The sequence below is a fragment of the Sorex fumeus genome, unplaced genomic scaffold (genome assembly GCF_029834395.1).
Source record: "Sorex fumeus unplaced genomic scaffold, SorFum_2.1 ptg000018l, whole genome shotgun sequence".
Classification (NCBI taxonomy): Eukaryota; Metazoa; Chordata; class Mammalia; order Eulipotyphla; family Soricidae; genus Sorex; species Sorex fumeus.
In genome coordinates, this window is record NW_026606075.1 from 11548166 (window position 1) to 11572892 (window position 24727).

General features: G+C 38.3%; 1 protein-coding gene across 1 annotated transcript in view; it reads right to left on the bottom strand.

Annotated features, from left to right (window-relative positions):
• The window catches only part of ADGRV1 (adhesion G protein-coupled receptor V1), a 561793-nt gene that overhangs the window by 404209 nt on the left and 132857 nt on the right, over nt 1–24727 (bottom strand). The window contains exons 50-58 of the mRNA XM_056112517.1: nt 20571–20793; nt 18496–18700; nt 13858–14004; nt 11879–12134; nt 10231–10433; nt 9361–9537; nt 8781–8963; nt 5638–5817; nt 4515–4679 (exon numbers count right to left, since the gene is read on the bottom strand). Coding sequence (XP_055968492.1) covers nt 4515–4679; nt 5638–5817; nt 8781–8963; nt 9361–9537; nt 10231–10433; nt 11879–12134; nt 13858–14004; nt 18496–18700; nt 20571–20793 — 1739 coding nt within the window. The remainder of the gene's footprint in view (nt 1–4514; nt 4680–5637; nt 5818–8780; nt 8964–9360; nt 9538–10230; nt 10434–11878; nt 12135–13857; nt 14005–18495; nt 18701–20570; nt 20794–24727) is intronic.

Here is a 24727-nt window from a genome sequence, read left to right on the forward strand (position 1 = left end):
AAGTGTAAGGAGCATGCCAACCGGTTACAGAAATAATTACAGTGAACCACTCCTGAAGGCTCTGAACCAGGCTGTAGAGCTAAAACACCTCTCCCCCTCAATATTCTACTGAGAAATTTCTCAACCAGCCAAACTACACTTACCCTTAAGAAAATTAAGTTGGACTTTCAAGGAGAGAATTTGAAATTCTGCTTAATATCAGAAGAAAAAGCTTCAGAGATGAGGTGAGATAAGACAATTGGATGAGGAAACAGCAACAGGGCAGCAAAGAATCATGAAACCACATAGACCATTCCGGGGCTTAGAGACAGACTGGTACTGAAATGCAGAGGACAATAATTGAGCTAAAATAAAAGACAAGGTGGAAGGTACAGCCAGGGTTTCCCTGTGAAACGCTTTGTAGTGTTTCCAGAGCCTGACCTTGGCCTTCTATAGATAAGAAGCCATGGAGTAGGAGGCTGAATAATGAGATAACTTTAACAATGAACTACAACTACAAAAAAAGAGAGAAAGACTTGACATGAAAATCAAAGTGAAAAGACACTACACAAGGAAAGATTAAAAAGAAATGGATTTTTAGGCAGAGTAGAGAAGTAATGGTAAGAAATGCCATGAAAGGGCAAATTTGACCAGATTTGTTGATCACATTAAAGAACGGGTGAAGACTGGGATGATAACTGATGTCTGGCTTTGTCAACTTGTTTTGACTTCAATCAAGAGAGAAATGACAAGAGAAGTATGTGTGTATCTGTGTGTGTGTGTGTGCGCGTGTGCATGTGTGTGTGTGTGTGTCTGTGTGTGTCTACACATTTGCACACACAAGGAAAAGAAAAGATTTCTTTTCCCCATAGTATATATTATTTTTTAAAAATAAGCCAGTTGTCCCTTTTCTGTAGTTAGAATTGATCATTTCACTTGATCACTTGACTTCCTGTTAATCATCAAATTGCTCAACCGGGCACCAGTAATGTCTCCATTTGTCCCTGTCGCGTGCTAGTGTAGCCCAATGGCGTCTGTTCATTCTAGAAACACAAAGAGCCTCAAACTGATCATTCAGGCTCTTGATGAAGAAGTCTGACCATCTGGTAGGTGGGCGGCCACACGGTCTTTTGACGTCCCGTGGAATCCAGTCAGTAACAGCTCTAGTCCAGAGGTCGTCTCCAAATCTGTCCAGCCCATCTGATTTTTGATGCCTTGGCAAACGAGACAGCGTCCCTGATTCTTGACCATCGATGGAGGTCGGAACTCCGGATTCTTTCTCTCATTTGAGTGAAACGTGATATTCCAAGCATAGCTCTTTCTATTCTTCTTTGGGAGACCTGAATAGCGTTCTCATCCTGTTTGCGTAGGGCCCAGGTCTCTGAGGCATATGTTAATGCAGGAAGAACAGTGGAATCAAAGAGATGTGCCCGGAGCCAGAAGTTCTCCGTCCGTCCTCTTAGCTATTTCTTCCACGCTCTTGAAGGCGTTCCAAGCTGCTCTCTACCTCCTGTGCAACTCAGGTGCCAGGTGATTCATCATGTTGACTTCTCGACCTAGATACAATTAGCTGTTGCATTCAGAGATAGTCATTCTGTTGAGAGCGAATGGAGAGTCAGGAACGAGGCTGTTTCTCATAAACATTTGTCTTCTTAAGATTCAGCTGTAGTCCGACCTTTCCATACTCACGGTCAAAGTTGGCCAGCATTTGTGCCACTTAGCTAATGTTTAGTGTTATTAGAACAATGTCATCAGCAAAGAAGAGGTGGTGTAGTTGCCGACCATCTATCTTCACTCCCATTTTTTCCCATTCCAGTCATCGCATGATGTTCTCAAGGGTGGCACTGAAGAGTTTCGGTGAAATGGTATCACCCTGTCAAACCCCTCTCTTGACATCGATGACTACTTCTTTGTAGAATGGTGAAATCCTGGTAGTGAATCTATACTACAGCTCACGGAGGATCCTGATGTATTGAGTTTGAATTTGATAGGGTTCAAATATGGTTTGAACCACGGGAACACCTACAAGGGTGATTAGAGAACGCCCCAAAAGCCTCTATCCCTCTCGGAGAGCCTGGCAAGCTACCGAGATTATGCCACCCGCACGGCAGAGCCTCGCAAGTTATCTGTTGTGTATTTGATATGCCAAAATCAGTAATTACAATGGGTCTCATTCCCCTGACCCCGAAGGCATCACCAATATGGCAGCATTGAGAAGGATGAGGAAGGAGAGGCTGATAAAATCTCAAGGCCGAATTGGGCTGCCAAAATGAAGGAAGACAAAAATGATTGTCTGTATTTTCAATTCACATAGGATAGCATCGGATGCTTTCCTATGGTACAAGCGTGAAAGATCAAGTACGACATCATTGGTCTGACTGAGACAAGAAGGCATCAATCAGATCACGCCATTTTCGACACTGGAGAAGAACTCTTCCTCTGAACATGCGATAAAAGAGGTGTTGGAGGCATCATTGTCCTTGTCAACACAAACTTGGCCATGAGCATTGATTTATTCAAATGCCTAACAATGCAAATCAGACGTTTACACTTGAATAGATGTGACTCACTGCCAGCAGTTTCTATCTCCGTTGTCTACGCACCAACATTCAATTATGATGAAGGATAAATTGAGAAGTTCTACATGGAGCTGGAGAAGTTCTATAAAGAAGACCACACCTTCTACAAGATCATTGTGGGTGATTTTAATGCCAAGATAGGACCAAGAAGATCAGCCAAAGAATTCCACATCGGGACCCATGGCCTAGAATGGAGCGGACAGAGTGAGAGACTGTCTGAGTTCATCATGTCGACCAAGACCATCCATGGTAACTCAAGATTCCAGAAGGCTGAATCTAAACGTTGGACATGGGAGTCTCCCGGTGGACGGTTCCACAATGAAATAGACCACATCATATTAAGTTGACAGTTTTGCCTGACCAATGTCGTTGTCCCAAAATTCCAAATGGGATCGGACCACCGTCTCCTTTGGGCAAAATTCTACTTCACAGAGCGGGGAGAAAGGGCTGCAAAGTTTAAGAAGAGAACTCCCAGAAAGACCACCAACTGGGAGCTCTTTGGCACTACTGCTGCAACATGGGAAGATGCCGTCATTGACAACATTGACAAGGAATACGATGGACTGGTTCAGCACCTCCATGATTGTGCGAGGAACACCAAGAGAGAGATGTCTCACTATTAAAAATATAAAAAATAATGCCTGTCTTCGAAAACTCTTGAGCTTATTCGCCAACGGGGTTTGGCGCATGCCTCAAGCAACCACAAGCGAAAGTCCGAGCTCACAAAGCAGTGCAGAGATGCGATCAAGGAAGACCTCAAAGAGAGAAGAGCAGAAGTGCTGGTAGATGCGGCAGAAGCTAGGAAAAGCATTCATAACGCCCGCCTGTCCTTTGCCAACTACAAGACCAAGATGACTACCCTCCAATGTCCTGATGGATCTATCACATCTTCCAGAAGGGCAATGGAGAAGATTATCCATGACTTCTACTCAGATCTCTTCAATAGCCATGTCCACCTGCCCACATACCAAATTCCACAGGATGCATATGTCATTCCCAATATTCTCCCTTCTAAAATCGAACATGCCATTTTGTTGGTAAAGAAACGAAGAGCACCCAGCCCAGACAAGGTCAGACCTGAACACCTAAAGAACCTGCCGTCAGTACTTATCAATACGCGGGCTCGGCTCTTCACACGCTACCTGTCTGAATGCAAGGTTCCGTCCCAGTGGAAAACTAGCAGGACTGTACTACTGTACAAGAAGGGAGACATCCACGACATTGGCAACTATCGCCCAATCTGCCTATTGTCTGTCATCTACAAGCTGTTCGCTTGAGTCATCCTGAATAGGATTGGAAGAACACTAGATGAAGGACAACCATGTGAGCAAGCCAGGTTCCGCAAAGAGTTCAACACCATCGACCATATCCACACGATTACCAAGCTCATTGAGGTTTCTCGGGAGTTCAAGATGCTGCTCTGTCTAATGTTCATTGATTTAAAGGCCTTTGATTCTGTTGAGATAGAAGTGGTCATTGAAGCCCTAGCCAATCAGGGCATTCAAACTCAATACATCATAAATGATCACTCTGAACAAAAACTGAGTGTTGATATACATGAATATAGATATACACGATAACTTTCAGTATCTGTATTGCAAACCATAATATCCAAGATGAGAGAGACAGAGAGAGACACAGAAAGAGACAGAGAGAGACAAGAGAAGTGCCTGCCATAGAGGTTTGCAGAGATAGGCCCCCCAGGGCGTGGGTGGGAAGGAGGGACTGGGGACATTGGTGGTGTGAAATGTACAAGGGATGGGTGTTGGAACATTACATGATTGAAACCCAATCATAAACAAATTTATAACCATATCTCACTGTGATTCCTAAAAAAATTTTTTTAAAGTCAGTAAATACAATCGCATCAGTTATTAAGCACTAATATGGAGAAAAAAATAAAAAACAAATTAGAAAAATTAGAACACACTGACAGGAATCCTGATGTAACTATACCTCATCAAAATGAAGCGTCCCATTCAATGGCCTGAGATTGTCTTTAGCCCTCTTGTCTAGTGCCCAGTGAAGGCGGACGGCTCCTTTTCCTCCTGGGGACCTGACAACTGTCAAAGTCACATATGCATCAGGGTCATTGGAAAAAAGGGATTCATCAATTGTTACCTGGAAGAAAGAAAATCACATAGAATGAGAAAAATAAGTAAGAATGAAAAACAGAATGTGGTTTTTATTTACAATGATTATATATATATATATATGTATATATATATGTAAAGTAAAAGTAAAGGCCCTCCCGTTGATCATCGATTTGCTCGAGCGGGCCCAGTAACATCTTCATTGGAGACTTTGTTGTTACTGTGTCTGGCATATCGAATACTCTCGGTAGCTTGTCGGGCTCTCCGAGAGGGGTGGAGGAATCGAACTCGGGTTGGCCATGTTGGCCGCGTGTAAGGCAAACGCCCTACCCGCTGTGCTATCGATGAGCCTGGGTGACTATATAATGTTTTGTACAATGAAAGTCAATAAAGTCAATGGGTTTTGCCTTTCTAGCAAAACCCATTCTGGGGTATAAAATCTATATCCATATCCATAACCCAATTTTCCCTTATGACAAGGATGGTGGTCTGAAAACAATTACGAAGAAAGCAATGTATGGACAAAACAGTTTACCTAATTTATGTATTATACTAAATAAGTCATGGGTAGCTTGCCAAGCTTTGCCGTGTGGGCGAGATACTCTTGGTAGCTTGCCGGGCTCTCTGAGAGGGGCGGAGGAATCAAACCTGCCATGACGTATTTGACATGCCAAACACAGTAACAAGTGTCACAATGGAGATGTTATTGGGCCTGCTTGAACAAAATCGATGAACAACGGGAGGACAGTGACAGTGACAGTGACTAAGTAAGTAAAAACCTCTACCCCTAGTAACTGGCTAAGGTAAGAGATTTCACTATTTTTAAATCACGATCATTATGGCTCCTAATTTAATACGCAATGAAAAAACCTTCGAGAATCAAAAATGAAGAGCATAAAGAGTTTTGAAAGAAAGGTACCTTTCTGCTATAAATTCTAAGAATAATTAACAAAAGGAAAAGTAACTTCACTATGTGTTTGACTTACAGTCTTTTCTTCAAATCCAAATATGCCAAATGGAGAATCATTTTGAGGAATACCAACAGTTAATACAACATCGTCACCAAGACGGCCACCTCCAATCACCCCAACTAAGGAAATATTGAATGTCTCCATGAGTTCAAATTTAGCGTCATCAATTATGGTGATTTCTATCACTGCAGTATCCTAATGAAAGAAGGAAAAAGCAGATGCAGTATAATGAATCAGCAATTTTTGACTACATACATTTTAATTATTTAATTAAAATTTAGAAACAGTAGAAAAAAGTATTTTCTCCCCATTATGTACATGGGGCTGGAGCAATAGCACAGCAGTAGGACGTTTCCCTTGTGCACAGCCATCCCGGCTGAGCCGGGTTCGATTCCTCTGCCCTTCTCGGAGAGCATGGCAAGCTACTGAGAGTATCTCGCCCGCACAGCAAAGCCTGGCAAGCTACCTGTGATGCATTCGATACACCAAACACAGTAACAATAAGTCTCAAAATGGAGACATTACTGGGCCCACTCAAGCAAATCGATGAACAACAGGAGGACAGTGCTACAGTGATATGTACATAGAACTACTTTTAAATCCTTTATATTTATAATATTTCAAGTCGAATTATAGTCTATAATTTCAAGATAAATGGTATATAAAAACAAATGTTATTAAATAGAAAAAACAATGAAATATTTTTTTTGTTCTGAGCCACACCAAATGGTGCTCAGGGTTTACTTCGGGCTCTGTGCTCAGGAATCACTCCTTGCAGGCTCAGAGGACCACATGTGGTATCTAGGATAGAACCATGGTCAATTGTATGCAAGCAAAGTGCCTTACCCACTTTCCTATCTTTTCTGCCTCCGAAATTTAATTCTTGAAAAGAAATATTAAACAGGTTTTAGGGGCACTAATAACTGCTGCAGAAGATAAATCTTACTATACTAAGTATGTTTGTTTTTTGGGAGTCCTACATGGTTTTTCTCAAGGTTTACTCCTGGCGCTGTGCTTAAAGATCACTCCTGGGTTGCTTATGAGACCATATGTGTTGCTAGGGATCAGATCTGGATCAAATGCATACAAGGCAAGAGACTTATCCTCTGTACTAACTAACACTCCATCCTAACAGTGCTAAAATCACATGATCTGAAATGATATTACAGAAATTCTAACTGTCCTTGATAATTAGAATAAATCTCTGATTTCAAGTACTCTTCTTGTAATGTAGCCAAAAAGATAGTAATAAATCCAAATTTGCTATATTTAGATGTTTGTCATCAAGATCAAACTTATTTATTGTGGTCTAAATGATTTTATTTTAGGAATTTCTTTTATGGATCATAAAAGTATACCAGAAATATATCCATATTAAAATGTTTTCTTTATTTTAGAGAGAGTCCAGTAATCAGACACAGATATTTACTAGAAAATGAAGTTTCTATAACTTAACCTTACCTGAAATCTTTAATAACTGAGAAAAGTGAGAAATCTGGAAGTCACACTCATAGAGGTAGGACCCCCCAAAAAATCAGATGCTAAGATGAAAACTTATTAAACTACACTTCCAATCATATTGTAAGATGCATACTAGTTTCTCTACAAATTGTTACCTTTAAAGATAATGATGATCCTAAAGACATTGCTAAATTATGGTACTTAATTCACAAGCAATGTCACTGTCACTGTCCTCCCGTTGTTCATCGATTTGCTCAAGCAGGCCCAGTAACATCTCCATTGGAGACTTTGTTGTTACTGTGTTTGGCATATCGAATACATCACGGGGAGCTTGCCAGGCTCTGCCGAGCAGGCGAGATATTCTCGGTAGCTTGCCGCGCTCTCCAAGAGGAGCAGAGGAATCAAACTCTGGTCGGCCATGTTGGCTGCGTGCAAGGCAAACGCCCTACCGCTGTGCTATCGCTCCAGCCACAAGCACATAATCAATAATGAGGGAGGGAATGGGTTTTGGGTAGAGAAATAGGAAAATGCTGAGAATACAGTAAAAGTTGGAAGGTTATGTTAATGAAAACTCTCCCCTTGCTTTTAATGTGAAAATCTATATTACCCTTCCATAAGAACAAGGTTCAATAGAGAGAAGTTCTAAATGTTTAAAAGTCTTCATTTCAAGTACTAACAATAGTCTTCTAGTCATTATACTTATTGTCCCCTAGGAATAGCTACTAAGTGATAAAATCCATTCAAATTTACCAATGAAAAATCAAACTTTTTATAGCTAGTACCAATATTTAAAATTACTGCTTCTTAATTGAACAACATTGTACTATAACTTCAGGAATGCTTCATTAAAAAAGCAAAACTGTGTACGCACTGCATTAAATTTCTGACATTTTCATAGTTGTTCACAAGTTTTTTCTGTTGATTGAAATCTGAGGTGAATATCTAATTATCTACTGAAAAATTCTCAGTTTTCAATACTTACAACTCTTCATAATATTCTATAGTTTTCCATATTGATAGATCCAAACCTTAAGTAGTTTCTACATTTTTCCAATTCTTACTATTTTGTTCCTTTCCTGTCATTTTAATGTTGAATTATAAATAAATTATAGATGTTAAAAAAATAAAGTGAACACTTTTGCATAAATTAAAATTTATGTATTTAGAAGCATAAAAAACAAATAGAAAAAAGGGACTAAAATTCATAGGAACTGTCAAATAAATTAAGCATTTTTACACACGATTAGACACATCCAACTCAATTATTGTATTCTATAACTTCTGTTTTTCATTTATTTGAGGGGTGTTGGGGGGTTATACTAAGCTGTACTTAGGCCTTCTACTGGCTCTCCGCTCAGAGATCATTTCTGGTGGATTTGGGGGTTATAGAGTGTTAAGGATAGAACCTAGTTCAGTCACGTACAAGGCAAGCAACTTACCCACTGCACTACAGTTCTGGCCCTAACAACTCTTATTTGAAACAAAATCCCGTGAAGACCAGAAAAAGAGTGATATTCTCTTGCCTCAATTCTCTTCCTATGTGCATTAGCAAACTGTAACATTAACAGTATTTGGCTTGATAAAGGACCATTTAGAGCATTATAATATGCATGGTTATGTTTTATAAAATTTGGAAGATGCTTCCCGAATGTTTAAAGTAACCAGAAAAATACTTAAATGTTAGTTGTCTAGCATACTTGTCCTTCCGCAAATTCAAGAATCCCATGAGATGGCTTAAAGTCTTCAAAGTCAGCACTGTCTGCTGTTGCTCTCCAGGAAATATTTACTGTCCCAAAGTTTCCAGCCAGTCGGACAACAGAAATTTGAAGAAGATTCAGAGGGGCGGGCAACTCACAGGCAGTAATTACTCCATCAACATCCTTTAAGTAAAGAATGGAAGTTGAGATACAAGATAAAAGTTACATCTTATAACTTATTCCTCTTCAAATTCATCATTCCTTTTCATATTTCTTATATTTTATCCTCCTAATAAAAAATTATCAGCTAAATGCATGTGTAACAGTTCTCAAAATTCTTACACTTAAAGTTAATAAAAATAAGCCTGCTTGATCTTTGAGCTTAGCTCAAAGAGAACTAAGAACTAATTTGAGGATAACAAATATTTGTATATATCTACAGTCAATTGTTTTGTAGGACAATTGCAGAAAATACATAACATAGTAAATTCAGCAGGCATAAACCACTATAAGGGAATATCTCAACAAGCATAAGCCACTTATGTAAGGGAATATCTATACGAATGAAAGTTTATCTCACTCTAATAACATGGAACTTAAATACTCCTCTAGGATCATCATTTTCATCAATCATTATCTCAGCTATTTCCATTCCAGGTCTCAGCACATTTGGTTGTCCTACAGAGAAGTCAGAGCTCAACAGGTAAACCTCCGTGATGTTGACAATAAATCCTTCATCCAATTCAGGAACATCATCCTGGGTGTGGAAAATGGTGTTTTAAATTTTTGTTAATATTTAATTTGCATTGGAAATATTTTTTCTCAATAAATAATAAAGTATTATCAAAAAAGTACAATTCTATAAAACATGATTTTTGTATTTGATACTTTTGATATATTTTATATTTTGCTATATTCTTCCTGACAATAATTTCAGGATCATAGGAAACATTCAAGCGTACTGGTGTTACATAAATGAAAACTTTAATTAGCAAGGAAAATGATTTTTTAAAAACCTTTCCCCACAATTTTTATTGTACTCTACTTAATATAATTTTGCATAATCATATACTCCAGAAGATTTCTTTTTTGCTTTGTATTGTTTGTTCTGGGGTCATACGAGCAGTGCTCAGGGGTTACTCCATGCTCTGTGCTCAGAAACCACTTTTAAAAAAAAAAACTGAATCACTGTAAGATACACAATTACAAAGCTCTTCACGCTTGGTTTCAGTCATACACTCTTCCAACACCTGTCTCTTCACCAGAAATCACTCAGTGCTGGGGATCAAACTAGGGTTGGTCGCATGCTATGCAAACCCTTTTCCCTGTACTATCTTTCTGGCCCTAAAAATGTATTTTTAAAAATTATTTCTGTCCTTCGGGGCATTTATATATACAATTGTAGTTAATATACATAATTTTTTACATATTAATTGCAGACTAGACTCACCGGCAAAATAGCAATATTGGCATGAGTTCTTTTCATATTCTCTTTCATTATTATAATTTTATCTTGTAATATGAAGTCTTCATTCTCAGTCGCTTGATTATTAACATGCAGCAAGAAATTAGATTTAGCTATCAAGTGAATGGCAATGTCCCCTGTGAGTCCTTTATCACGAACAATTTGCAACTGAAGTATGGTGACGTTTTCTGTAAGAGAGACACATCTCAAGTAAATACAAGTCTTCAATGCTAGCCTAAGCAATTAGGGAGTGCTTTGATCTTTTAGACAATTAAAGAAAGACAAGTAAAATGAACACAAGGTTTATTCCCAAGGAGATTTAAGTTCTGTCTATTGTTCCCATAGTTGTGCTAAGATCATCAAAAACTTCAACAATTCGACCTGTTTTAAAGTCTGACCTCTGACTCTTCAAAACACTTTTCTATGTTCTGCATGCCATAAATTTCACTTATCAGTTTGAGAAGGGGGCATGGCCAGAAATGTTCAGGGCTTACTTCCGGCTCTGTGCTCAGGATTACTCTTTGGAGGTGCTCAGAGAACCATAAAAGGAACCCAAGATTTGAACCAGGGTTAGCAGGAATGCATCTTTTTTTTTTTCTTTTTGGGTCACATCCGGCGATGCACAGGGGTTACTCCTGGCTCTGCACTCAGGAGTTACTCCTGGCGGTGCTCAGGGGACCATATGGGATGCTGGGAATCGAACCCGGGTTGGCCGCATGCAAGGCAGACGCCCTACCCGCTGTGCTATTGCTCCAGCCCCAGGAATGCATCTTAAGAGAAATTTCTGAAGATCTTAGGAAAGTTACAAAGTTACCTATTGAGTAGAGGGGATAATTACAAATGCTAATATTCTTGAAAATAAAAGATCAAATATAAAAAGTTATCATGCATAAACTAGTCACTAGGAGTAGAAAAACCTCTTATGAGTTTTCTGTCACAAAACTGAAAGTTTTTCAAAGCACCAAGTACTTAGTTTACTTTTTAGACATTTTAAATTTGATTTGCAATGTAAATGAAAAAGCCATACACTAAGTCTGCACCACTGATCTGTAAGTTTCTAATGACTAAACTGTGTCTTTAACTGTGAAATGCAGAGCACAATTTGGGGCATTTACTAAGTGCCTCAATAATAGAGGCTTAACAAATAATGAAATTTTATTTTAGTCTCCTGCTTCTGTTCCCATTTACATGGGCATATATGAATTCAATTTCATAGCATTTCCCCAACAACTACTTAAATAAAGGTCATTGAAAAATGTTCAAATTTGCTAATAGATTTTTAAGCCTTCACTAGTATATTCTAAATATTTTAATATATATGACTTGTTTATTTGGATAATAAAATGACTTTTGTACAATTTAAAAGAGTGTATACTTACACTTCAAAGATTTACTAAAAATATCAGCATCTTTATTATGAGAGAAATGTGTCAAAAAAAGCAGAAGCATTCTCAATAGTATTATTGTTTAGTAATTGAATGATACTAAATTGTATAAATATAAAGAGTTTAAAAAAATGAAATACGATATATCAAACTGAGAAACAAAAGCACAGGAAAGAAAGAAACTTACGTTCCTAAGTAAACAGAATAAAATTATCCTGTAACTCTTACTAGAATACTCAACAAGTTACCTTCAGGCTCGGTTGTTCTCAGGAAGAGAGACTCATCAAGCCAGCCCACTAATCCATATGGTGCGTCATTGGACAGAATGGCTATCACAGACTTGTTCCTCTTCTGATCAACAGTAGCACCTTTTGATAGTTCCTCAATCCCTTCTGTATTAATATGCATGAGTGTTATAACCACTGTCTCTGAAAACTCTGGTATGTCATCAGCAAGAACAGTCAGCGTGATTGTAGAAAGTGCTTGGCCTTCAGAAAATGAGATCTAAAATTTGAAAGACAGAATTTATTCGTTTTGGAATTGTATAATTAAAGTATTAAAAAATTAAAACTTAGTCCTACATTCAGTTCTTTCCAGTTGGGGAGTTTCTTTCTCTTCTACTTTCCAAAAATACCCTTTCTATTAACATCCTCCACACCCCCTCCCCACAAAAGTTAGATTTTCTTTTATACTGGCAACAATTTGTAAATATCAGTATATATGTATATATTCATAAATATAAAAGAACATAGGGGTTTTTTTAAAGAAAATAATCTGGGCAGGAGCGATAGTACGGCAGTTGGGGTTCTTGGCTTGCACACACTGACCCACATTCTTCGAAAATACAAAGAGGCTTATATTATTCAAGTATAAATAATTTTGATAGTGTTTATATGTGAAATTTTAATTGGGGAAAACGTATTCTAACTCAAAACATATAATCCTGAGATACACATGTTGTAATTTTAGCAGCTTGCATAAATATTCAATGCAGAAAAATTACCACAACATTCATAAGGCAATGAAACTCAGAAAAACTGACAGCTGACAGAACATATACATTTGACTTCTGAGAAAATTCGATGCAAAGTCTTCAGAAGAGCTTTTCAGAGAAGCACTTGAAACAAAATAGAACATGAAATCCAAGACACTGCAAGGACATCATAAATTTTGCAATTAGGAATTAAAGATTCTTTGAACCCACTATTTCTTTCACCCAGCTGTTTCTATTCTTGAACCTGGGCCCAATTTTACTACCTAGTAGATAATGTGATCGGCTGCCAGTTCCCTTGTTGAAGCTGATCACCCATCTCCCAAGAGCTGGGAGTAGAATCTTCTCTCTATCTCACTGGAAATTGCTCTCAACTTTACCAGACAATTTTACCCAGATAAGCTCCACTAAGAGGGTGAACTAAGGTCAAGAACTGTACAATAGAGATGAGTATCTCTGGCCCCTCATCGCAACCTAAATCAAGTCCAAAGAACTAGCTCAGATCGAAACTCCTCGGAAACTCAACCTGAGATGCAGTTTCCTGTGGATTAGCTTCTCAGGCTGCACGTTCTCATCAACCTCACTTCCTCATAGGCTTATCTCCCCAGTAACCTTTCTTGCCACAACCCTTAATCTCAGACTCTGTGTATAGGAAACAAGCTACATCATTTTACAACTCTGGCCTAAGTTTTTGTAGGTCTGGTTATTTGGTATGAACTTCTTCCCCACCTAAAGTTTCCTTTTATACAAATATTAAAACACTTCCATCCCTAATTTGACTGGTGTCATCATTCTGAGAATATGATATACCTCTAATATGGCTAAACAATGATCTGTATGAACCTCAACAGTGATGACAGTTGTTTCTTTATTTGGGGGCCACATCTGGCAATGCTCAGGGCGTACTCCTAGCTCAATCGAGTATCATTTCTGGAAGGTCTCAGGGTGGCAGGAATTAAACCTGGGTTAGCCACATGCAAGACAAGCACTCCACCCATTATAATAGCTCTCTATCTAGCCCAGTGATGATATTTTTTACAGATAATTTTGCAGGGAAAGTAGGACAATAATAACAACACTAAAACTAACCTTAAATGATAACTCTCTAGTTAGTAAATATCAAATACTGACATAGTCTAACACAAACACTTCATCTATAAGGTAGGGTTTAATCCCATATTTCAATAGCAATCATCATGCAAACGTGACTCTGCTATAATTTTGTAAATTACATACCACTCCAGAGGTAGGAAATATATCTCCAATATTTCCATCAGCTTCCCATATTATGGTTATACGACCATATGTTCCTTTCAAACGTTCAACATTCAAAGTTACTAGGCTATCTTGATCCATTTCTTCCACTTCCTTATATAAGGAATTCTAAAAAATACACAGAATTTGACAATTATCTGAAATTACACAATGTAATTATGAATTTTCAAACTTCACAGTAACATAAGAATTAAGAGAAAAATAGCATTAAATGATTGGTAAGATTGGACACCTGCCAAAAAAAAATAAGAATGCTAATTTGAGTAAATATTTAATTCTACTGCAACAACAGACAAAAAGAGCGACCACAATAACTATATTAAGAGGGAGACACTGATGAAAATAAGTAAGAAAGAGAAAAGCAAATGTCAATGGTCACACTCATATGGGGGACATAAGGAAACACAGCAAAAAAACAGATAAAACAAAATCAAAATAAACCCTTGAGCTCTGAACAAAACTGAGGTTACCAGAGAAAATGGATGTGGAAGAAAAAGTTAAGAGAGTTTAGCCTAGTGTGGTGGAGAGATATTTGTACTTTGGTGATAGTTTTACTGTGGTAACACATATTTTGAAGAGGTGTGAAATTATATCCCAAAGACATACATTCTTGTAATCCAACAGTACCTCAATAAATAATATAAAAGATTTCATGTGTGTAAAAAAAATATGGGGAGTCAGGAGAGAAGACTTTTCTTCTTTGTAATCTCGAGGTAATCCCTCTAGGCCTACTTTGTGCTTGCTAAGAATTTGGTCTATATGGTCTCCCAAGTCCCATTGAAATAAACCAATTTCATGAGAATCAGGTTCTTTTCCTAATCACTTAAAGACATCGTATACTAAATCCATATTCTATAAAAGGTTCCTACAAACTATCATGTTTTCATTAAGTGTAATTTTTAATCCTTTGCTAATGGTCTTTATAACTTTTTTTTTGGACAGAAATGACCCTTTCCCTTGTTTTAGAATCTGTACTCTTTCTTCTCACCTGTACTTTTGCCCTGTTTGCTCAGCTCCATGCTTCTTTCTATAGTTGGGTATCTGAATATCCTCACACAACACCTGAGATTTTTTGTCAGTCATTTAATGAATTGTTCATCAAAATTAATACTTCAAGGGCTGGAGAGAGGGCTCAAAGAGCTGGTGCACATACTTTGCTTCAGGGAGCACTGGGTTCAATTCCTGGCACTCCACAGTTTCCTGAGCACCACTAAGAGTAACACCGGAGTATGATGCCAGGAATAGACCCTAAACACAGTCAGGTGAGGCTCAAAAGGCCCCCACAAAGAGCAATATTTTAATGAAGGCTTTCTTATAATGTTGGCTGCATGCAAGGCAAATGCCCTGCCGCTGTGATAGCACAGCGGGTAGGGCGTTCGCCTTACAAGCGGCCAACATGGCCGACCCAAGTTCGATTCCTCCACCCCTCTCGGAGAGCCCGGCAAGCTACCGAGAATATTCGATATGCCAGACACAGTAACAACAAAGTCTCCAATGGAGACGTTACTGGGCCCGCTCGAGCAAATCGACGATCAACGGGAGGGCCTTTACCTTTACCTTTACCTTTTCTTATAATAATCCCTGGTTTATCCAGAGGAAATGAAGCAATTATAAGCAGTGCAAAGATTTCTCGGGGGAGGGGAGGCTGGAAAGAACAGTGAGTAACTAATCTTGCTCTGCACACACCCTACCCAGGTTCCATCTCTGGCACCCGATCTGGTCCCTTGAATGCCACCAGGAGTGATTCTTGAGTGCAGAGCCAGGAATAAATCCTGTCCACTGCCAGGTATGGTTCAAAAACAAACAAACAAAAAAAACCCAACAACAAAAATAGATTTTTCTTTAAATTTTTCTAGTAAGATTTTTCTTATCATTATGAAAAATCTAAGTTTCCCATTCACTTCTTTTTTTTTTATTAGTGAAGCACCATGAGGTACAGTTGTAGATTTACAAATCTTTATGCTTGGGTTTCGGTCATACAATGATCAAATACCCATCCCTCCACCAGTGCCCATTTTCCACCACCATGGATAATATCCCCCCACCCCCCCTCCCACCCTGCCTCTGTGGCAGGGCATTCCCCTTTGTTCTCTCTCTCCTTTTGGGTGTTGTGGTCGGCAAAAGAGGCATTAAGTGGCAAACATGTTCAGTCCATAGTCTACTTTCAACATGCATTTCCCCTCCTGGGAGGATCCTCCAAACACCCTTTATTTGGTGCTCCCTTCTCTATCTGAACTGCCCTTTCCCCTAGAATACCCAGCTGGCCTCTAAGCTATGGAGTAATCCTCCTGGTGTTGATCTCAGCTATTCTTAGGTATTAATCTCATATTTTGTTGCTTTATATCCCCCAGATGAATGCAATCTTTCTATGTCTATCCCTCTCTTTCTGACTCATTTCGCTTAGCATGATACTTTCCATATTGTACCACTTGTATGTAAATTTCATGACTTCATCTTTTCTAAGAGCTACATAGTACTCCATTGTGTAGATGTACCAAAGTTTCTTTAACCAGTCATCTGTTCTTGGGCACTCAGGTTTCTTCCAGTTTCTGGCTATTGTAAAGAGTGCTGCAATGAACAAACAAGTGCAGATGTCACTTCGACTACACATTTTTGCCTCTCTGGGGTATATTCCCAGGAGTGGTATCGCTGGGTCAAATGGGAGCTCAATTTCTAATTTTTTGAGAAACGTCCATACTGTTTTCCAAAAGGGCTGAACTAGTCGGCATTCCCACCAACAGCCCATTCACTTCTTAGAGTCCATGAAATCTCTATTTGGATTGCTAATTTGAGGGACCAGAGAAATGGTTATAGGGGTTAAGGGATATTCCATGCATGTCACAGGGTTTGGTCTTCGGCATAGCACAGTCCACAACGCATCATGAGGTGCAATTTTGGAGGACCCGATAAGCACTACCAGGAGTGGGCCTGCAGTCCCCTACACACTGCTAAGATGGATAATTCCTGGCACCCACAAAGTGCTAACAGCACAATATTCTTTTGGCCCCAACACTGAAAAATCTTAAGGTCCATCCCCCTCCTCCCACCAATAAACACTCCACAAAAAATGCTACTTCAAGTAAATATCGAACCTTATAGCAGTTTTTTATACAGTGTTTCAACATTGTTACAGATGTTATAAAGTAATAATATCCTGCCAAGGCAATTAAACACTCCTATAGAGAGTGCTTCGATTTTAAGATATGCATATCATTTGTTCACTAAAAACCATTCCTTTTCAGAGAAGCCTCTCTCTAACTGGAGCCTCCTTAACTAGGGTTAGTAAATTGCACATTTAACTTAGCCATAAAATCTTTAAGAAATGCTATTATAAGCTACAGTTCCTTCTGGAAGAAGAGGCCAAAGAGGCCTTCATTGAGGAATTTGGCAGAATGTTTTGAAATAAAAAATAATATCAGTGGTCAATGAGTTAAATACCTTTTCTGTAGATTGTATTCTTGCTGTTTAAGTCAGTTAGAGCTGGTTTTTCTTACGTGCAAAATATACCAGAGAAATACACCTTATTGCAGAGATTGTACGCCTAGTTAAGTAATCTCAATCTGTCACTGTCCTCCCGTTGTTCATCGATTTGCTCGAGCGGGCCCAGTAACGTCTCCATTGGAGACTTTGTTGTTACTGTGTTTGGCATATCGAATATGTCACGGGGAGCTTGCCAGGATCTGCCGTGGGGGCGAGATACTCTCGGTAGCTTGCCGGGCTCTCCGAGAGGGGTGGAGGAATCGAACTCGGGTCGGCCATGTTGGCTGCGTGCAAGGCAAACGCCCTACCACTGTGCTATCTTAATACACTTTGAAAATAGTACTAAGTGACAGAATTGAAATGGGTGCCCTTTTCTATCTGTTAAAGGAACATAGTGTCTGAGCATAGAACTCACCCTGGTAAATACGTCTGCATAGTTCTCCAAGGAAAAGAACCACTATATGTGCAAAGCACAGAAAGTTGAAAAGTTTCTTTCTCTTTTATTTTTCTTTCTTTTTTAAATACCTATCTATGTCTTTCTGTACTCTCTCCTTCATTCTCTACATTTTTTTCAATAAACAGAAATTACAAAGGCATAACAAGACTATTATTTGTATGAGATGTATGTGACAGGACATTGTTTAGTGCATCTGGAATTTTCTTTATCAGTATCCTTTGAAAGCAGGAAAGGAGGACTAATAGCAGAATTAACTCCTATACCAAGGCCAACTACCAAAATCTCATATTTTATCCTGCAAAAGTAACACGAGCCAAATGTGTAGCTCAATGACAGACAGCATGCTTCCCAGGTGTGAGGTCCTGGGTTTTTAAGTCGGATATACAAAAAAGAAGAAAACTCTGAAAAATCACAAACTAACAAAAAATGAATCAGTTAAAAAAAATCATTAAGGGTTCAGTGAACCAAGACAATTTCATGTATCACTGGAATTCACCTTGAAATACAGAAAAGAGGATGAATCAGGAAGAAAAAGAAAAAGAGGGTAAGGTACTCAATATGTGATCATTTAAGTATTAGTTATTACTAAGTAATAGCTAGTAAAAACACACACAATCAATAGGTAATTTTGACGTCTACAGCTGAATTTTTGTTATCATTACCTGAGCAAATCCAATAACTCCATAAGCATCATCATTAGCCAGAATAGTTACTTTTACATAACCATTATTGCCAATTTCTGCTCCTCCTTTGGGATTTTTAAGTTGAATTCTGAAGGACTCTTCTTCCTCTGGAACTGTATCATCAAGGATATTTATTGCTATTACAGCTTCTCTGTCACCAGGTTCAAATATCAGCTCACCTGAACTAGCATAAGATAGATACATATGAAACAAGTCAACTGCAAGAAGTAAAAGAAACACGTATAGTAGAATACTCATAAAACCCTTGTAAATTGACTCACCACACTGATCAATAATAAAAGTTTGGGGAAAATAACATTATGAATAAAACTGTAATGAAGATTTTTATGTAACACTGGTATAAATACAAGTGACAACTAAAACAGGCTAATAATAAATGGTTCTTATATTTTGGACACTTTGTACCACTAAATAAGTACTTAAATTAAGTGCTAAGTAAAAGATATCCTCATTCACTGCCCATGGGAATGTTGATTGGTCCAGCTTGATTTGGAAGACAGTATAGGCATTCCTCAAAAATTCAGGAACTTTTTCATATGGAAACTCATATGGAGTTTGACCCAGCAATTCTACTCTTAGGAATATATATCCCAATACACAGCCCAATATATATTTCCCAATATATAGCCCAAGAACACAATGCTAAAAAGCCATCTGCATCCCTATGATCTTGAAGCACTATTTACAAGAGCCAAAATCTGGAAACAACCTTAGAACCCAAGAACTGGATAAAGAAGCTATAGTACTTATATACAATGGAATACTACTTGGCCATAAGGAAAGATGAAGTCATGTGATTTGCTGATACATGCATGGATGGATTTGGAGAATAACATGCTGAGTAAAATACTCAGAGGGAGAGGAACAGTCATAGAATGATCTCATTCATATGCAGAATATAATGAAATGCAGTAGGGGGATAACTAATGACAAAAGACTATAGAAACAAAAAGGAGAACTGGCCCTTATAAGTGAGCTTGCCATGGGGTGAGGGGGTAGGGGGGACAGGTCTAGAAATGGCCACTACGACAATGATAGAGGTTAGTGCACACTCTGCCTGAGATCTGGGTGCTGAAAAGAAGTAAAGTGTTATGAATGATACCCTATAAGTTACAGTACTGTTTACTGTGGCTTAACATGCCTAAAGGGAATAAATAAAAAGCAAAATGCGCCTGCCATAGAGGCAGGCTGGGGGATGGAAGGGAAACTGGAGACACTGGCAAAGGGAAGTGGACATTGTTGAAGAGAATAGTGTCAGAACACTGTATACTTGAAATCTAAACCATGAATAATTTTGGAACGTTGTAATTTACAAATTCAATGATTAAATAAACACTGGATTTATTTGTGATTAAATAAAAATTGAGAGCTTGTTTGGAGGTTCTAGCAGGGGAGTGCAGCTACTCGTATACCCTCGACCAAAGACCGGGCTAGAGCGATAGCACAGCGGTAGGGCGTTTGCCTTGCACGCAGCCAACATGGCCGACCCGAGTTCGATTCCTCTGCCCCTCTCAGAGAGCCCGGCAAGCTACCGAGGGTATCTCGCCCGCAAAGTAGAGCCTGGCAAGCCACCCGTGATGTATTCGATATGCCAAACACAGTAACAACAAAGTCTGGCAAGCTACCTGTGATGTATTCGATATGCCAAACACAGTAACAACAAAGTCTCCAGTGGAGACGTTACTGGGCCTGCTCAAGCAAATCGATGAACAACGGCAGGACAGTAACAGTAACAGTAAATAAAAATTATCTCTATCATTTTTATTATTTTTCATTTAATCACCTGGAAACAACCCTAGAACCTGAGTACTGGATAAAGTTCTTTAATTTTAAATAAAATTAAATGTATTATTTTAATTATTAAATGTTAAGTTTAATTTAAATTTAGTTTAAATTTTAAATTTAATAATTTAAAATAACAATGGCTAAATTAAGAATAAATAATAAATAAAATTTATAGAGAATTTTTTAAATGAGAGCATTGTATATGTAAGTGCTATATAAAGGCATTCAGCATAAAATGTTGAACATACCTAGGAATAAAGTCAGACAGGCTCGAGATGTAGGCCAGTTCATACAGGTGTGAGTGGGTGTCTCCCATGAGAGCAATTAAATTCTTGCTTGAATTGAGGCACTTTACAGTAACAGAAGCTACATCATGAGCAGAAGGTGCTTCCAGAATGAAAGAGAATCGATTCAGCTCTGAATCCCAGCCGTAAAGGGCAGACATAGCTTGACCAACAAGAAGTACATGAACTGCAGGAGGGAAAAAAAAGCAACTGCAGTGAAACCAAACTATCATCTCACACTCTCAAAGTTGCATTTCAAAGTAAATACGTATGACCCAATTTCTAAAATAATGGCATACAAATTTAAATTCTTAAATGCTATGGAATAAGTAAACCAGTCTGACAGTATATCTGTTTGATAAAAAAAGGAATCTCTGTACAGTAAAACCCAGATTGATTTTAGACTATACTCCTCTTCATATTTATTAGTTAGACATCATGGTACTATATTTTAAATGAAAAAAATCGTACATTCTAACTGAATTATTCATGTTTTAAATTTTCCTTTCCAGTGAACCATCTATATAAACGTGTGATGACACAGATATAAAATCTAGATAAAAAAGCAATCTTTTTTTTAAATAAAACAAAAATTTTAGTTGAAAAGAAAAATGCTACAGGTAGGCGCTGAAGAGACAGTACAGGAAGTAAGTCACTTGCCTCACACCAGTTCAAAATTTCATGACCACAAATGGTACCCCCAGGGTTATTGCTAACCTAGGAGTAACCCTGAGCACCACAATCTGTGGTCCCTAAATCCAAAAAAAAAAGAAATAAATAAACGAAATTTCCTATATATTAAAAGAAAAAATGCTATATAGCAGTACATAATTTTATATATTACAAGGCATTAAAATGTATCATTTTAATGCATATGTAATAATTTGGCTGGAGCGATAGCACAGAGGGTAGAGTGTTTGCCTTGCATGCGGCAACCCAGGTTCGATTCCTCCATCCCTCTCAGAGAGCCCGGCAAGCTACTGAGAGTACTTCGTCCACACGGCAGAGCCTGGCAAGCTCCCCGTGGCGTATTTGATATGCCAAAAACAGTGACAACAAGTCTCACAATGGAGATGTTACTGGTTCCCGCTCAAGCAAATCGATGAACAATGGGAGGACAGTGCTACAGTGCTATGTAATAATTTATAAGGTTGATCATTAAAATACATTTATATTCCTATATTAGATATTTTTAATTTTCAATTACGATTTCAATAACAATTGGATATAACTCTTCATTTCAATAATTTTCATTTGTTAATTTTAGAGTGCTCAAGGGATACTCCTGAAACAATGTTCTGGCACCAAAGATCAAATCTTGACTCCCAAGTGCAAAGTATGTACTCTCGTCCTTTGAACTATCTTCCTGACACTAACAGGGGGTAGAGCACACTTGCTAAATTTGACAATGACACCAAGTTCTATATTTGCATAAATCGGAAGGGGACAGGAACTGACTACTATATTGTATACAAGGTTAAGGAATCCTCAGACTTAAAGCTGGGGAGAAAATGGAGAAAGCAGAGGGAAAGGTGCAAAAAAATACAGACTGCACACAAATTGTGCACAAACTCTCGTAGAGAAATAAACTGAAATGTAATGACACGGGTGGATAAAAAAAAGAAAGAAAAATATGTAGGTATATATTAAGAGCAAAGAGAATTAAAAAATAGTTGCATCAGAGTCCAAACCCAGAATTTTCAGGCTACTGAATGTATGGTCTGAGGCACATCCAGTCCCCAGCTTAATCACATGGCTAGGACTCACGCTAGAGTAACCACTATTTGAAAGCTCTCCATAAATCAGAACTTCACTGACTGAAAAAATGAACTACATAAAGCAAACTTAAGCGCAAACTAGCCTGTCTTTTCTGCTTATATTAACACTTTCCAAGTGCTCTTTGTGTTGTAGAATTCCAGACTACAGCCTAAAGCCTTGAGAACATTTTCCTATGATTCACCAGGCTTCGTCTCAGAGTCACTATTATCAAAACCTGACTACACTAAAATCACACAGAACTAAAATCCAGGAGTCTCTTCTCAGTGTTTAGCCTGTAGGTTATAGTGGAAAATGTCGTATCCATACTCTTGCACACCCAAAAATATCAGTGATCATGTTGCTTTATAGTTAAAGTACTATTTTAGCTCCATAAATACTACCAAAAAGTCAAACATTAAGAATAGTGCTGTTATGCATAAGCATGCCTTTTTTAAAAAATCATACATTTTCATAAATCTTTGTAGAACTGGAAGCATTCAGCAGAGAGAAGGCACTTGTACAGCTCTCATCATCAAGTTACAATCTAGACTCTCAAAGAAAATCACCTAGAGTGTTCTGAACACCACTGATTATGTACCATGATTTTTGGAAATAGGCCCTGTTCACTTCCTTGTACTCTGATTACTATGAAAAAGCAACACATGTAGAAATAGAATAGAAAGTGTAAGGCGCTCAAATTTGCATTTACCATTTCACAAAACACACATCGAGACTATTCAAGATCATGAAATTGACACAAGGAATTTACAAAAGATAAAAAATCCCCAACCTCAATTCTGGAACTATAGTTCTACTAATATTGTAAGAGTCGTAGGCAGTTAGACATGAATGTGTTTGAGGAAGGCTTGTGTAATAAAAGGGGATCTACCCAGGGACCCCTAGAATGGTGACTTAGATGGAGAAACTGCCAGGAAAAAAGGCTATTCTTCCAGATAGCGCTTCCTGAGGGGATAAGGTGTGACCTGCCTCTGGACTTTCATGCTGAAGACCAGACCTCCTGGTGATGGGACTTTCCTGCCCAGGATACAGTACATAGAGAGAAAACATATGGGAATGCTAGGTGTTAAAAGCAAGAACACAGCAAGCCCTGCATCCTAGGGGCCCTCAAGCAAAACTACCAGGCAGAATTGGTGGAAAATCTCTGGGAGGGCCTCACAAGCATCTACTGGGAACAATAGCCCTCCTCCCCCCCCGCAAAAAATAATAAAGTAATATCATGTAATAAAATTAAGGGGAATTCAGCAAAACATAGCTGAAGGCCCCTTCTCTCACACTACATAGCTTCTTTCAAGATCTTTTCATCTGTTTGGAGTACATTGCCTCTGTCTATATGAACCCCTAATAGATAGGATTCTCATCTAAGTTCCAACCAGTAACATTTACTCAGCAACATAACTGCACATGATGACTCAGCGGCATCTCTAATTATTATCCCAAGCACTCATTCCCTCTGATCCTGAAATCCCAGGTTTCCCTATGATTAACAATGTAGTTAGAGGTCTAGCCTCCATCTCATTAACTCCAGACTCAACTCTCTCACGGATATTAGTAGCTAATCCACCATCAACCCTAGTGGGTTTAGCTTCTGATATATCTTCTGAATTAATCTACATTTATAATTTTCTACCCATAACACCTGCCACTTTTTTTACTAACTTAATTTTTTTAATTAAAGCACCATGATCTATAAAGTTACTCATAGTTGAGTTTAAACTTACAATATTGTAGCGCTGATCCAACCAGCAGTGTCAACATCCCTCCACCAATGTTTCAAGGTTCCCTCCCATAACCTCCCCACCCAACCCCTTACCCTGCTCTCTTGACAGGCACCTTTCTAAATTCACTGGTTAAAGTTTGGATCCTTTGATTTCAGTGTTGTTGGTTCTACGGTTTGGATATTAGGGTCTATCATTCCTTAACAATACCTTAATACTCGAATCCCCTGACCGTACCCAAGTTACATGTCATCTGTCTCTTCCCCACCCTCCAGCTCCTCTCCACTCTTTCTTTCTTTCTCCTCTTTCCTTCTCTCAATACTACATCATCCAGGCATTCTAAATACCACATATAAATGATATCATTCTGCATTTATCCTTCTTCTTCTGGCTTACTTCATATAACACGATGTCTTCCAGTTCCACTCATGTTGCCACAAAATGCATGATTTCATCATTCATTGCAGCTGTGTAGTATTCCACTATGTATATATACCATATCTTCAATTTCCACTTATCTGTCATCAGACATCTAGGTTGATTCCAAGTCTCAGCTATTCTACTAATACCTACCAATTCCTTTTATTTTATTTTATTTTATTTTATGTAGGAGTACTGCTATTTATT